The sequence below is a fragment of the Ictalurus punctatus genome, chromosome 24, assembly GCF_001660625.3.
Source record: "Ictalurus punctatus breed USDA103 chromosome 24, Coco_2.0, whole genome shotgun sequence".
Taxonomy (NCBI): Eukaryota; Metazoa; Chordata; class Actinopteri; order Siluriformes; family Ictaluridae; genus Ictalurus; species Ictalurus punctatus.
In genome coordinates, this window is record NC_030439.2 from 8,855,882 (window position 1) to 8,870,192 (window position 14,311).

General features: G+C 35.6%; 1 protein-coding gene across 1 annotated transcript in view; it reads left to right on the forward strand.

Annotated features, from left to right (window-relative positions):
• The window catches only part of baiap3 (BAI1 associated protein 3), a 37,405-nt gene that overhangs the window by 4,887 nt on the left and 18,207 nt on the right, over positions 1-14,311 (forward strand). Inside the window, exons 2-11 of the mRNA XM_047150582.2 lie at positions 2,382-2,469; positions 4,629-4,706; positions 5,015-5,122; positions 8,263-8,322; positions 10,573-10,639; positions 11,787-12,000; positions 12,208-12,252; positions 12,407-12,484; positions 12,579-12,684; positions 12,891-12,998. Coding sequence (XP_047006538.1) covers positions 2,382-2,469; positions 4,629-4,706; positions 5,015-5,122; positions 8,263-8,322; positions 10,573-10,639; positions 11,787-12,000; positions 12,208-12,252; positions 12,407-12,484; positions 12,579-12,684; positions 12,891-12,998 — 952 coding nt within the window. The remainder of the gene's footprint in view (positions 1-2,381; positions 2,470-4,628; positions 4,707-5,014; positions 5,123-8,262; positions 8,323-10,572; positions 10,640-11,786; positions 12,001-12,207; positions 12,253-12,406; positions 12,485-12,578; positions 12,685-12,890; positions 12,999-14,311) is intronic.

Consider the following 14,311-nt stretch of genomic DNA (forward strand, 5'->3'; position numbering starts at 1 on the left):
CCCGAATTCACCACGCTTTTAATAATAAACATTTCGCAATACAGTTAAACATGTTGCATGGTTCATTTGTTATTTTATTTTAGAGTGAATTCATTTCAACCAAAATATACGTTGTTCAAAAACATTTGCCTGCCTGTGTAGACGGAAGGCTTGGATTCGAATAAAAACTTATACTTCTGCTCTTACATGGAACACAAAAGTCTCCCGTACATCAAAAAGGCTTATTACGTTAATGTAGGGATTTAATGGGTAGCTATCTATAGTTCCCTGAAAGGAAAAAAACAGTATAATTATACATTATTCTGATTTTGAAAATAACATAATAGGGGGTCAAATACAATATACTTTGAAAAAAAAAAATTAACGTCTTTATGCACTGCACACACGTATATATAATTTCTTCATGTTTAGTTCTTTGCTTGCGAATGTGCTCAGGTCCAATTTCTTAACTTTCTTTCAAAGATAGGACTTGGTGATTGTCTTATATTTGCTCCTAAATACTGTAGATGTGCATGAAATCCAAAATCATTAATCGCTTAAAGCAGGGCACTGCTGCTCAGCTGCTCTTGGAGAGATATGAAATACACAGAGAAGGCCTTGTTGGTTGTTTTCATTTTTCTCCTTGTTCTGTTGGTTAACCTTGTATATTTTTAAATTATGAAGCTAAAGTGATTGGCAGAGCCTTGCACATGTGACCCCATGGGATTCATGAGGATCAGCAGAAGAACAAACAGTCATCATCAAGACCTTTTCTTGTGATTGCTTATGATTTTTCCAAAAATTCCCCTGGGAATCTAGAGCACCGACTCAAAGATATTGACCGTTTAACTAATGACGTGTGAGTGCAGCAAGTATAAAGGATGTGTATAATAAAGCTGAAGAAGGCCAGATTTAAAAGCAAGCCTGCTGATGGCTGATCAATTTAACAGTTTAGACTGCTGTGAATAGACAGAGACGATCAGGGCAAAATTGAATCCATGCTCAGTATCGTCATAACATATCGTCTAAGTAAATATTTATAAATCACATGCTTTTAGTTTAAAATGTAATGGCCAGTTATTTTTTTGCTTTATCTCCTAATGTTTCCTAATGTTTTCCAATGGTAAGATGAAAAAGTAGATGCAAAAAATGGCCAATAACCCAACCCTGCCATAATAAACGAAACTGCTTTAAATGGGGTTCCTAGCAAGGTTTAAATTTCAGAAAATTAAAGTGCTTTGGAAGTATCTTTATAACTGACACTGGAAGTGCCATGTTTTAACTAAAAACTTTCCAGTGTGCTTGAAGTTTTTTTAAGGGTTCTTTCTGCACAACCTTCCCCCTCTCCTGGAGACAGCCAGAATGAACTGGGAACTAAGTCAAACATCTGCTGTGATGACATTAATAAAGCATCATAGACCTCTGTGGACAGTCTATGCAAATAATGAGAAAGAAGGATACAGTAAGAGTTAGAGAAATATTAATTCCTGCACTTACTCTTGGAATGAAAAGGGCAAAGTCGATTGGATTGCGGGGGATGGTGGTGGTGGTGGTGGTGGTGGTGGGGGGGGGGGGTTAGACGGTTGGGGTAGGGTTGGGGGTGGGGGGGTGTTTAGGCAAGATGTGGGAGATGGTCTGTGGGGTGGGGGTATTCCCAAGGTTCTCCACCATGCCAACCGATCCTGCCATGAACGTGTTATCATCACCATGACGACGGAGGCTGGGAAATTAGCAAGTGGCAGGGGTCCAGGAGTTCATCCCGCTTCACAGGAGAAATAAATCAGCCCCCTCTCTTGTGGATCGGTGTCTAATAAAATGAACTGAGCCGGATAGCACAGGGTTCTTGCCAGTTCTTGTAAGACGAAAAACTACCTGCACTCCTTTTTAGAGAGGCAGTGACAGGAATTACAATATGTCCATCTTCTTGTCTCATCTCATGGAAGCAGTATTGCATGATTAGCCTCTGTCTGTTTTTTTTTTTTTTTCAGGTTTAGAAGAGAGATGAGGAACCCTTTTGGCTCCACAGTAAAAGAGAATGAGAAGACTAGATAAATTAGATAAAACAGCCTGACTGAGAAAGTTCTCGTGATAGGGAGGATTTGTACTCTTGTTTGCTTTATGTCTGAACTCTGTCTGATCCTTCTGGTCAATGCTGAAATACCAAAGGGATTGCAGTTACCAAAAAACAAAGTTATACAAATCCCCTGGTTCTAGCTTGCCTTATTGCTGTATATGATTGACAACTTGGCAGACCCAAATCAGCTGCAGGAAACATTATGCTAAAAATTGCCGAGTGATACCTCTTAGTGCTGTCCTGCCCTCTTATTGTCTTCTGAAGAGAAGATGTTTTTAAACAAGTGTGAGATGCTTTTTCACTGAACAGAACCATTTACGTGTTGCAGGGTTGCCAAGGGAAATGGGGAGTTCTTTGAGCGAATGAATAAAATTGTCCAGAAGCAAGACAGCCTCTTGGCTTCTACTCAAGCCGAGGTGAGTATAAGATTCACAGGACAGCGCATACACAGACTCTCGAGACCCAGCAAGACCTTTTCACTTCCACCCCCTCCGAGTCTCACTAGAGCCAGGCAAATCAAGGGAAGAGATAGCTCATAGAGCTGGAAATAGCACGTTGTGTGGAAAGAATCAGAAAGTTGGTTATAGAGGCAGGTTCCACTATGACAGGCTGCTCTTGGTGGCCTTTTGCCCTACGTACACACAAAGCAAGCGCCTGGTTTAATCTGTTTGATTGAGAGGTTCAAGGCTCGGTACTCTCCTCTCACTATTCCAGCTCTCAAGTGTTGAAACGAAGATAATGTATGCACACTAACAAAAGTCCACATTCAGAAGTAAGTTACACATGCATAGTGAGGACAATAATTGCAAATACAATATTAACTATACAGATATGAAATTGCGAATTAATTAATAGTATGAAGTTGATTAGTATGATTACCCTAAAGTATGTGGACACCTGACCATCACACCCATATGTGGTTCTTTCCTAAACTCTTACCACAAAGTTGGAAGCATAAAGTTGTATAGAACGTCTTTATTTGCTCTGAATGATCACAAATCCCCACAGCCATGCTCCAAAATCTAGTGGAAAGCCTTCCTAGAAGAGTGGAGCTTATTATATACAGCAAAGGGGGAATAAATCCAGAATGGGATGTTCAATGAGCACGTATGAGTGTGATGATCATATGTCCACATGTCATTGGACATATAATGAATTCTCAGGAGGTTGATTATAACAGTAAAATCAGGACCTTCACCTCGGCCTACTTCAAATGAGCTGTAAGTATATGAATGCTTGGTCAGACAGCAAATTAACCAAAGAACAGGCACAATTAAATCCAAAGCTTGAAATTGCGTCCACAATTTATGAATTCTTGACCTAATTGTGACATTAAGCCATGCGTTCAATTGACTTAATCAGTATAATATATAATTATTATTATTTTTTTTAAAGGACAATTGTTTTTGTGAAAGGTTCGGTCACTTCTGCTTTTCATTCCCTCCTAAGCTTCATGCGTTATGTGTTTGTACACTGTCAGTACAAAGTATTAGTGAAGATAGGATGAACTGTATCAAGTGTGATTTTATATATTTTATATATTGAGAAACTGAGAAATTTGCAGTGGTCATAGGATTAATCTAACAATCATGACAAGGTTCCTTTCCACATATTAGACAACTATTATTAGAGGTTTATTCGAATCTTTAGCTAATTCTCATTCATATATTATCATGTACAGCATGTCATACTAATTTGTATTTTATGCCATCTCTTGCTTTATACATATTGGAATTGACACTAAAGGAGAATTATAGAATCTGTTTCATGAGTGTACATTTCCATGCAGATGAAAGAAAAGCGCTTGTCTTTAATGTTTGTAGTCTAGACCAGTGGTTTTCAAAGTGGGGGCCTGGGGGGCCTCAACAATTTGGTGTGCCCATCCCTCCAACTAGTATGTTTTCTCTTTCTCACTCTCAGACAACCACTCACACACACAATCAATTCCTAATGTAATGTAATGTAAAGATATAAGATGTAATTATTAATAAAAAAGGGGGATATATTCAGAAGTCTATATTTTTGAAGTGTTTTAAAGACATCTTCCAAAAGGGGGGCCTCAGTCAAATGTTAATGCCATTTGGCGGGCCTTGCCCTGGAAAAGTTTGGGAACCCCTGGTCTAGACACAGCTGATGTACTCCTGTCCCGAGAGCTCTACACAAGAAATCCAGGCAACGTCATAGGCATGCACTGCACCTGGATTCGTTTTATTAATATGAATGTGCAGCTCAAAAATTCGAGTTAAGCATCTGCAGCTTGTCTACGAAGAATACGAAGAATGTTCTCCATATAAACATTGGCGTACATATTGAACTTCGAATATGACCCTCGGTGGATTTTTTTCAGTTTAGAGGGTTCAGAAAGGGATCTGTCGAAACAGAATAATGGATAACGTTTTATTTTGCACAGGTGAAAGGCCGAGTCCTCTGCAGACCTTGGCAAAGGGAATCAGCGTGCATGTTTTATGCGAGTGCTGTCAAGTTTGCAGGGTTTTACACATGCAACCATTAATAAATCACAGCCTCCTTTTTTTTAATTTTTTTTTTTTTACTTTTCTTTGTGACACTTTACAAGGAGGAGATTAGTGCAGGTCCACCACCACCAGAGTGTACAGAACAGCTGCTTGTTCCTGTGAAAACCAGTAGGAATGAAGTGAGTTGTTTTTTCCTACCTTTGAAAAATACTGTAATACACAAAGTACTCATCCTTGTACAGTGTGTTTTTCGATGTACATCTTAACAAAATGTTTGCACGGTTTGTTCAAACCATGTTGTTTCAAAATGCTCACAAGTGATATTGGACCAAAACAGAAATAACCTTTGACATTACCAGGGACTATTGTTATAATCGCACACTTAATAAATGATTTCCTTTTGATTATAATTTTGATTTTTTTTGCATTGTAGTGTTGATCTTAAAGCCTAGACATTTTATATGAAATAGAAATTGTTTTTCTTCAGCTTGATTTACTGTATGAGGAGACGGTCTACACTGTGGTTAATCGGGTCGGGGTGCCATCACCTGAATATGTGACCAATGAAGAGGACTTGTTCAGCTATCTACAGAAGGTAGAGGCCTCCTTTCCTCTCTCTCTCACAAAGGGATAGATTATAACATGCATCATATGATGGAAAACATTAGTTGTTTATATAATAATAATAATAATAATAATAATAATAATAATAATTATTATTATTATTATTATTATTATTAGTAGTAGTAGTAGTAGTAGTAGTAGTATTTACAACAAAATTGCCAAAATTCTACCAAAATCACCTAAGGGTGGACCAAGTACAGACACATTATACGTAATTGAAAGTATAGTTTTACTTAAGTATAATTTCTAGCATATATTAAAAGTATATATTAAAAAATATCCAGCCAAAAATATGTACTCAAATGAAAGTAAAAAAAAATCCAAAAAACTCAAGTATTAAAAGTAAAAAGCAATTTTTTTTAACTGATGAAATTAGTTGTCATGTTTTCTTGTGTAAACTTTTTCACATTACTTATCTAAAACTTTTTTTTTTTTTATTTGCAGTAACTCTGTCTGAAAACATCATTCAAAGTGTGTAATATTTAACATTAGTTAGAATTCGACTTGCTGCCTAGACAATTATGTTAGCTACTGCAATCAATGCTAGCCATTAACAAAGGAAAACAGAGTACCTTGGTTAAATTTAGCCAGTTAATAATTGCAATTAGCTAAACCGGTTGTGTTATGATTTATGTGATGCAGTGCCTGCTTCTTCTTGAGCCCAAGACAAATTTCCCTTTGGGGCAACAAAGTATACCTTACCTTACCTTACCTTATCTTACCTTACCTATGTCGACATTCTTTTTCAAAATTAGATTAGAGTTCATGCCTTCTACAGAGGTAGAAGAGACCCTCATTTTATATGAGTCTTTGCTTACTCCAGCAAACTGAAACATTTTACAGAGGCCAACGACACGAATCCTTAAGATCCATACTGCAGTCTCATGGATTATCCATCTACTGTATAAACACACACAGATACTGTAGCTATAGTTCTAAATACACTGTATAGCATGAGAAAGTCATGGCTGGTGACAAATTCTTAATAGTTTTTTTTCTAAATAATGAACTTCTACACTTCTAAGCTGAGCTTAGATTAATGGATTAATGGCCCATAATAAGCTCAGATGATTAACTTTTTATACTTTGTTTTGTATTTTAATGCAATATTTACACACACGTCTACAGTGCTGTGAAAGTAGGCACATGTAAATAAATCAATGTAAAGCAATGATGCTTTCAAAAAACAATGAAATGTTTCTAAATATGAAAAACTATATAAAGAGTATTAAACTGTAGTAATCTGTGCATTTGGTGTGGCCACCAAATGGAAATTTGGCTGGTAGAATTTGACACAGTTCTGCAGACTGTTTCACTTGCTTCTGTGTCTTCATGTAAAATCCAAGGTCGCCTGCATGGTGTTTTTATCTTTAGCTTCACATGTTATGGAAGCCCTCAAATGCAAGGTTATTTTGATTTCAAAAGTCATAATTAGTTTGACTTACTAAATCTAAATAATGAGATACTAATTCAAATTAATGATACAAAGTCAAAATAATGACTGTCAAATATCGAGATACTGTCTAAATAATGAGATACTGAGTGTAAATAGTGAGATACTGAGTCTAAATAGTGAGATACTGAGTCTAAATAGTGAGATACTGAGTCTAAATAGTGAGATACTGAGTCTAAATAGTGAGATACTAAGTCAAACATAATAAGATACTAAGTCAAAATAATTGAGATACTAATTAAAAAAATGAGCTACTAAGTGAAGGAGATTCTCTTATATCATGTATTCTCTTATATTATGAACTGCTATCAAATACCTATGATGAATGTATTCACTTAATTACCACTTTGAATAAGCTGATCAACTGCCATCCTTTATTATAGCTGACACATGTATTTTTTATTCCTTGAAAAGACTTATTTTGTAGTATGACTATGTGCTGTGTGCTTTGTCTGAATCTGCCTAGCACTTGCACAAGTAGAAACACGCCCATGCATGGCTGCTTATCTATGTGTATAAATACTTCTGTTCTGCACGAATAAATCGGACGCCTCTGTGAACAGCATGTGTGTCAGTTTGTGTTAATTTATACTCTCCAGGCCTGAAACGCTCTGCGGTCAACCACACATAGCACAGAACTAAGAGTTGAGAAATAAAAAAGCTGAAAGGCTGATGGAAGACTGAAAGACATAATCTGAGATTCCTTAACTCTAACACTGAGTCAGAACAATAAAATACTAAATAAAAAGAAAAATAATGAGATACTAAGTCAAAAATAATAAGATACTTAATCGACAAATTGCGATACTACGTCAAAATGATGAGATATTAAGTCAAAGTAATGAGATACTAAGTATAAATAATAAGATACTGAGTCAAAATAATGATATACTCAGTCAAAATAATGTGATACTAAATAGAAAAAATAAGATACTAAGTCTAAATAATGATATACTAAGTCAAAATTATGAGATACTAACTCAAAATAATGAGATACTAAATAGAAATAATGAGATACTAAACAGAAATAATGAGATACTAAGTTATAAAAAAGAAATGTGTGGAAAAAAACTTTTCTACTTATGCACAAATGCAGAAGATTTGAAATAAGCATCAAACACTATATTTCTTTCTTTTTTAAACATACTGTGTATGTATTTATTCAATACCACTTTTAACACTAGCTCATTTTGTTGCTAAAGAGTCCAAATGTAAAATTAAAACACACAAACAAACATGCAATGTAGGGGAATGATTCATGGTCTTTTGAATCGGCGTGGGGTTTATGAGTTGGATCAGATGTTCTAAGACATGATTAAATAACAAAGCCTTCTCCTGCTGGTCACTGATGTTCAGCACTGCTATTATATCCACTCAGGTGCTGTCACATCAAATCTCCATCTTCTTTTTCACAGGGGTGACATAAACACTTCAAACACTGACCTATGATCTGACATTTCCTGGTCATAACAGACAAAAAAGGCTAAAACATGCAGAAATACGTTAGTGTAGCAGCTGAAATAAACAATTATGTTTTTGGTGAATCTCAGATGGATCTTTATTCCACATTTGGTCAAAAGCAGCATCTCAGATGTCCATTTTATGAGAATCATTTATGTCTATTCTCTAGATAATAGTATCTTTCCTGTTTACCCCAGGTGTTTGATATGAGCCAAGAGGAGCATGAAATCATTCTCCAGAGAGTGAGAGAGTCTAAGGTGAGGTGCTTGGTGAATTATTCTTCAACAGATATCTATGCAGTTTTTTTTTCAGCTTCAGCTGTGCTGTATCCACCTGCTTCTTTTCCATTGGCACAATGTAGACATTCTTCCATTTTTTTCATCTGGATTTAGGTTATTCTGTCATTTATAAGTGTTTATAACATTATATATGTACCAACCATCTTTGTCATTATCTCTTCAGCTTACATCAGAATTAAAATTATTTTTATTAGGCATATACATTTATGTGTTAGGAACACACACATCACAGTCAACGCAACACACAACACAATGACCATGCTAATATCCAAATATTGCACCTTAACCCCATACTGAATGAATTATTACATTTACATAAACAATTTTTTATGTATTTTTATTACTTAAATTAGTTCAAGTAATAATAAATAAATAAATAAATAAATAAATGAATAAATAAATAAATATTGAAAAAATGGGGGAGGGGTTGGTAAATTGTTGCACAACAATGTGCAATGGTAGAAAGTATCATATAGTCAAAAAATAACATAAAATGTATGCGATTTCACTTCAAATTACTGCATTTTCCAGGTTAAACATTGCCACCTATTTGTGCCACCTAGTAAGCATGTAAAAGTTATATCTTCTAGAAAGGAATTACAGTTGTTAAAAGTATGTGGTTAGATTTACTCACTGAAAATACATACAAAAATTACATCCAAACATGTTTTGCGTGAAGTATCCTTTTAATTCTTTCTCTTGAATTCTTAATTCATTCACTTGAAAGATAAAATTTAAAAGAGAAAAAAAGTGCAATAGCAAAATGTCTGAAATTACAACCGTTTTTCTTACTTTGAATGTGAAAAAATGTAAACATACTGTTTACCTAGTGTCTTCTTTGTTATGTAGGCCTGTTTCAGTTTGAATGGAGGCCTGTTTGAATGCACATACCACAATTCCACAGTTGCACTATGGTAACAATAACATTTTACCATTTAACAGAATACTCAAAATATATAAACTTGTATAAATGACAAGAAATTATATCAGACAGTGTTTCATTCCCCCCCCCTTTAAGTAGTTTTGCATATATGTTGAAAAATACCATGTGGTTGCAGAAAAGGACAGCACTTCCTGGTCTTGTGACATGACATTTTTTGTTATGTCAAAGTTATACTCCCCTTTTTCCAATTACATAGGAAAATAGTACTATTGTATTATTGCCTATCAAAAAACTTGAAATAAAGTAATTGCTGCCGTATGGCAGCACCGTGCAGTAAAGTGTTAAACAGAAATTGGTAGACTCAGTTGTTATTTATATTACAGTGGAAGCGGAAATAGCAACTGAATACCTGTTCGTAGAAATCTACCTAATTCATTCTTTGTTTGTCTGTGTCATGCAACTGTCAGGGAGATTTCAAATGTCACTATGAAACAGTCCTAGACTCCTTGGGCCGACAAACTGAGTGAAAGGAACAAGGAAATATTGTGCGATCATGCTTCTCACAATCATCCAAGCCTTCGTTCTGAATTTCAACAAGAAGCAACTGGCATCTCTGGATCTGACAGAGAGAGCACCTATTGATTCCTCATCTCCTGAAAGGTTGTGGTGTTGCAGGACTGCAAATGTTTTTGACACTCGTTAGATTTGATTTATTTTATTTTTTTTTTTTTTTAAAGAAACAACACTTCTGGAGAAAGTGAAAAGATCTATCTCTACTACTTGGCCAATACACAGAGCAGAGAAATCTAGACATGTAGTCCCCCCGTGTTCATGGGATGCTTAGATTCACACTGGTGTGCACTTACAATAGCCACGTGTCTATGGCTTCATTGTACAACCCACTGAATGCTATAAGTGGACTGTGACACATGGCTAAAGGTGTTAAAAAACAAAACAAATTTCAGACTACCATGAGGATGGACAATTGCCATAAACAAATACTAAGTGTGAAGGTTGTGTGTGGCTCTAAAAAAAAAAAAAGTGTGTTTATGTTAATTCTCCTCATATTCATTTTCCCCCCAAAGTCATTTTATTTCTCATATGAAATACTTGTGGTGTTTTGCTTTTTGTTCACAGTACACATTGAATGAAATTTAAAGTAAGTGGTGAAACAGCTTTTTTTTTTTGTTGGAGTTTTTGGTCCCAGTAAATTATTTAACTATAGCCTAGACCCTGAAAGCACCAAGCACAAAAGCTACTAATGAGAGCTTTGGTTTCCATTCCAACTCTTTTATAACTCACATGTCTGACCCTTTCTTTTACAGAGACCAGGCTTCTCTCTAAGGGTCTCTGTCATGAAAGGCAAGAATCTCATGGCGAAAGATGCAAATGGTGAGAGACTTTTGTTGGACTTTGTAGTCTCTAATTACAGTAGCACTTTTAGGAGGGTAACATACTAGAACATGCCATCAAAATTCTCCAGAATATAAACATACATGCAGGGGAGGACAATACTTGAGTACTTCATTATTATACTTAAGTATTAGTTTTGCACATTTATACTTTGCTTGAGTATTATTGAATCAGAATACTTGTATGTAGTTACACTTACAAGGAAAACAAAACAAAAAAATGTACTTTTTACTCCTTACATTTTTATTTAGACCTTCAAAGTATTTGTTACAAATCACAAACACCTCTTCTTCTTTCATACAGCTAATGACTGCATGCTATACGTTATTACATCGGCTTAGTTTATCACCGGGTCATTTCAGTTCAGCATCCAATTAGGTCAAGCTTTGTCAACAGTCTGTCACCAGCCATGTCTTTCTCATGATGCACCATTTAGCTAGCGTTATAGCTGTCAGTGTGTGATTAAAGACAGATAATCCACCAGACTGCAATGTAGAACTTGAGAATTAGCGTCCCAGACTCTACCTCAGTAAAATGTTTTTAGTATGCTGGACTAAGCAAAGACTCGTATATAAAATGAGGCATCTCCTTTACCCCTCTAGAAAGTATGGACTCCATCTAATATAATCTATCGAAGCATGTCGAGGTAAATTTAGCTCATTTGCTAGTATTAACTCGATATTTTGAACTACGTTAGCCTGTTTTCTTTGCTAATGTCGGACTAGCATTGATTCCAGTTGGCTATAGGCAGCAAGTCGAATTCTAGCTAAGGGTAAATAATGCAGACTTACAAAGACTGAATGATGTTTTCAGACAAAATGACGTAGTTGCTATAGAAAAGAAATACTTGAGTACATGTAAAAGTAGCAATGTTTTTACTTTCACTTGAGATCATTTTTGGATGATACTTCCAGCTTTATGTAAGATTTTGACACATTGTCTATACTTTTACTTAAGTATAATTTCTCACTTTGTCCATCTTTGCATAGGTGCCTTCCTTTAGGCAAAACCTTGGTTAGATAAATATGCAATACTAAGATACACACAAATATTTCTTAATATTGGTGTTTTGGACAGTGGTGTTTCGTGTGTTATTTCTGGAACATTTGTTTTGGTGGCGTGGTAGGTTACAGTGACCCCTATTGCATGCTGGGTATTCTTGTGGGACAAAGCCCACGCGAGACTGAGGAGAGAAAAGAGCGGAAGTTCAGCTTCCGTAAAAGGAAGGATAAGTTAGAGAAGCGTTCGAGCGTCAAGGAAGTGCTTGCTGCAAGGGACATCCAAGTGACTGAAGTCAAGCCTGAGACTCTCAACCCTGTGTGGAACGAACATTTTGTTTTGTGAGTAGAAAATTAGATTTAAGCGCTTTTTTTTTTTCATCTGCTTAACAAAGCATGAGATTCATAATGATGAACATGCTGCTGAGGATAATTGTTTAATTACTGCCTCTACATGATGATTGGACGTTTTGATTGGATGAATGAATTATGGGTTTTGAAAGCTGTAATCGGGTACATCGATGAAGTTTAACGTTGATCTTCACACAGTGATATTGATGACGTCCAGAATGATCTTCTGCATTTGGATATATGGTAAGATATTTGTTAAAATACAGCAGTTTATGGCTGCTCTTTTCAAACCATTGCTTAAGAAGGTTAAAGTACAAGTAAATAACCGATCTCACCCCAGCATGCCAAAGATGTTAGCTGGGAGTGTGAGATAAGCCAGAAAACCCATTTTCCCTAGGGATCATGACGATGACGTTTCTGTGGCCGAAGCGTGCCGTAAGCTGAATGAGATCAGTGGGTTCAGAGGAATGGGCAGGTACTGCATGCCAGCGTTACATGGTCAATTAAAAAACATCATAACGAACTTCAATTTTCTGATATTCACATGGTTTATGTCATTATTATATTAGGTACTTCAAGCAAATTGCCAAATCTGTGAGAGCCAATGGAACGTCAGCGTCAGGGAGCGAAGAGAACGCCGATGACTTTCTCGGTTGCCTGAACATCCCATTAAGTGTAAGTTGAAACGAATACAACAGATCAATCTGTTTTAGGGGCCATAAAACTATAGATGTCTACCTTTTAAGAAACTTTTTGCAAAATATCATGTTTCATAAAGGAAGTATTCTGCATGTTGCAGGAACCTGCATAGAACCCACTACAATAACAAAACACAGTAAATACTTTTTTAACAAAACAGATTGCTGTGTATCTCTCAACAGGAGATCCCGGTTATTGGCTATGATAAGTGGTTCAAGCTAGAGCCACGGTCTAGTGCATCTAAAGTGCAGGGAGAATGCCACCTCATTTTAAGACTCTTCACCAACCAGGTAGAGATCATTTCTGAAAAACATGCATGGATCTCACTTTGATTCGAAAGTTTGGTAACAAACTATTTCTAAGCAAGTAATACACAGTGATTGTAAATCATAGTTCATAAATTAGTAAACATTATTAAAATATTAAGTATGCAATTTTTAAAACAAATATTTGTCTGCAGCACTTCTTAACTCCAACCTTGCAGAGATTTTCCACCTGATGTGATGCAGCTCATGATGGGCTTCTTAGCTCATTATGAAGAATTTGGTAGCAGAAGAAAAATGAAACTGTGTAGTAGGTCCCTAGGGCTCGGGTTGAGATCTCTTGGTTTATTAAACCTTTATTATATAATAATTAATAATTATTAATAATGAATAAATTAGTAGTGGACTATGTCTTACTTAATCATAAATAGTTGCTTACCGAACCTTTAATTAAAATGTTACCAATGTGTACCTCTCTCACTTCTCCCACCTTCTTCACTGTTGAATTTACACAAGTTAAAGATTATTCTAATTCAATTCATGTAATGCATTTCAAAGAATGATGTGCAAACCTTTTCCGAGATCACTGAACAGTCCAGTAATTATTTTTATACTGGGATATTACACGGTAGTAATATACAAAGTGACATTGAAATTGATATCAATAAATAGACTTTTTCAATTTCATTGTTGCATTCGACTTAACTTGGAAGTGGGTCGGAAACTGCAGCTTGGAATCTTTTGTTAGTAAAAAGTTAGCCAGCTAACTGTAATGAGTGATGTACTGTATATTTACCTCCAGTTTTGTAGATTTAACATATAGATTGTTGATTGAACTAAAGTAATTAAGTAATACAGTGTAACTCATTTAAAGGGAAGAGGTGCTACGTTCTTTACTTCTAATGTGCTGAGCGGCCATTTTGATTTGGACGTCACTCCCTGACCTTGGAAGAGTTGAGAAGACTGCCCTGTGTTCCTGAGTAGGAATTTCCAGTTGACTGAGTGTTTTCTTTGGGTTTCCTGGTAGGAGATCGTGAATTACATCTCTACGACCTCAAAAGCAAAATATTTATGCATACTGTACGTTGACTGACAATTGCTAGTCATTGTCTATAAACTGGCGATGTACAGAGTACTACAAATCCGAGGCAGATTAAGGCAGACTATTTTAAGACAATATCTCTTTTTTTATTTGAATGAACACAAACTCGTTAACTCTCTACTGCATGAATTATTACATTTACATTAAGAAAATGTTTTTATGGATTTAAAAAAAAACAAAAAAACTTGAATTAGTTCAAGTAATAAAAATATATACAAAATTTAAAACTGTATATTAA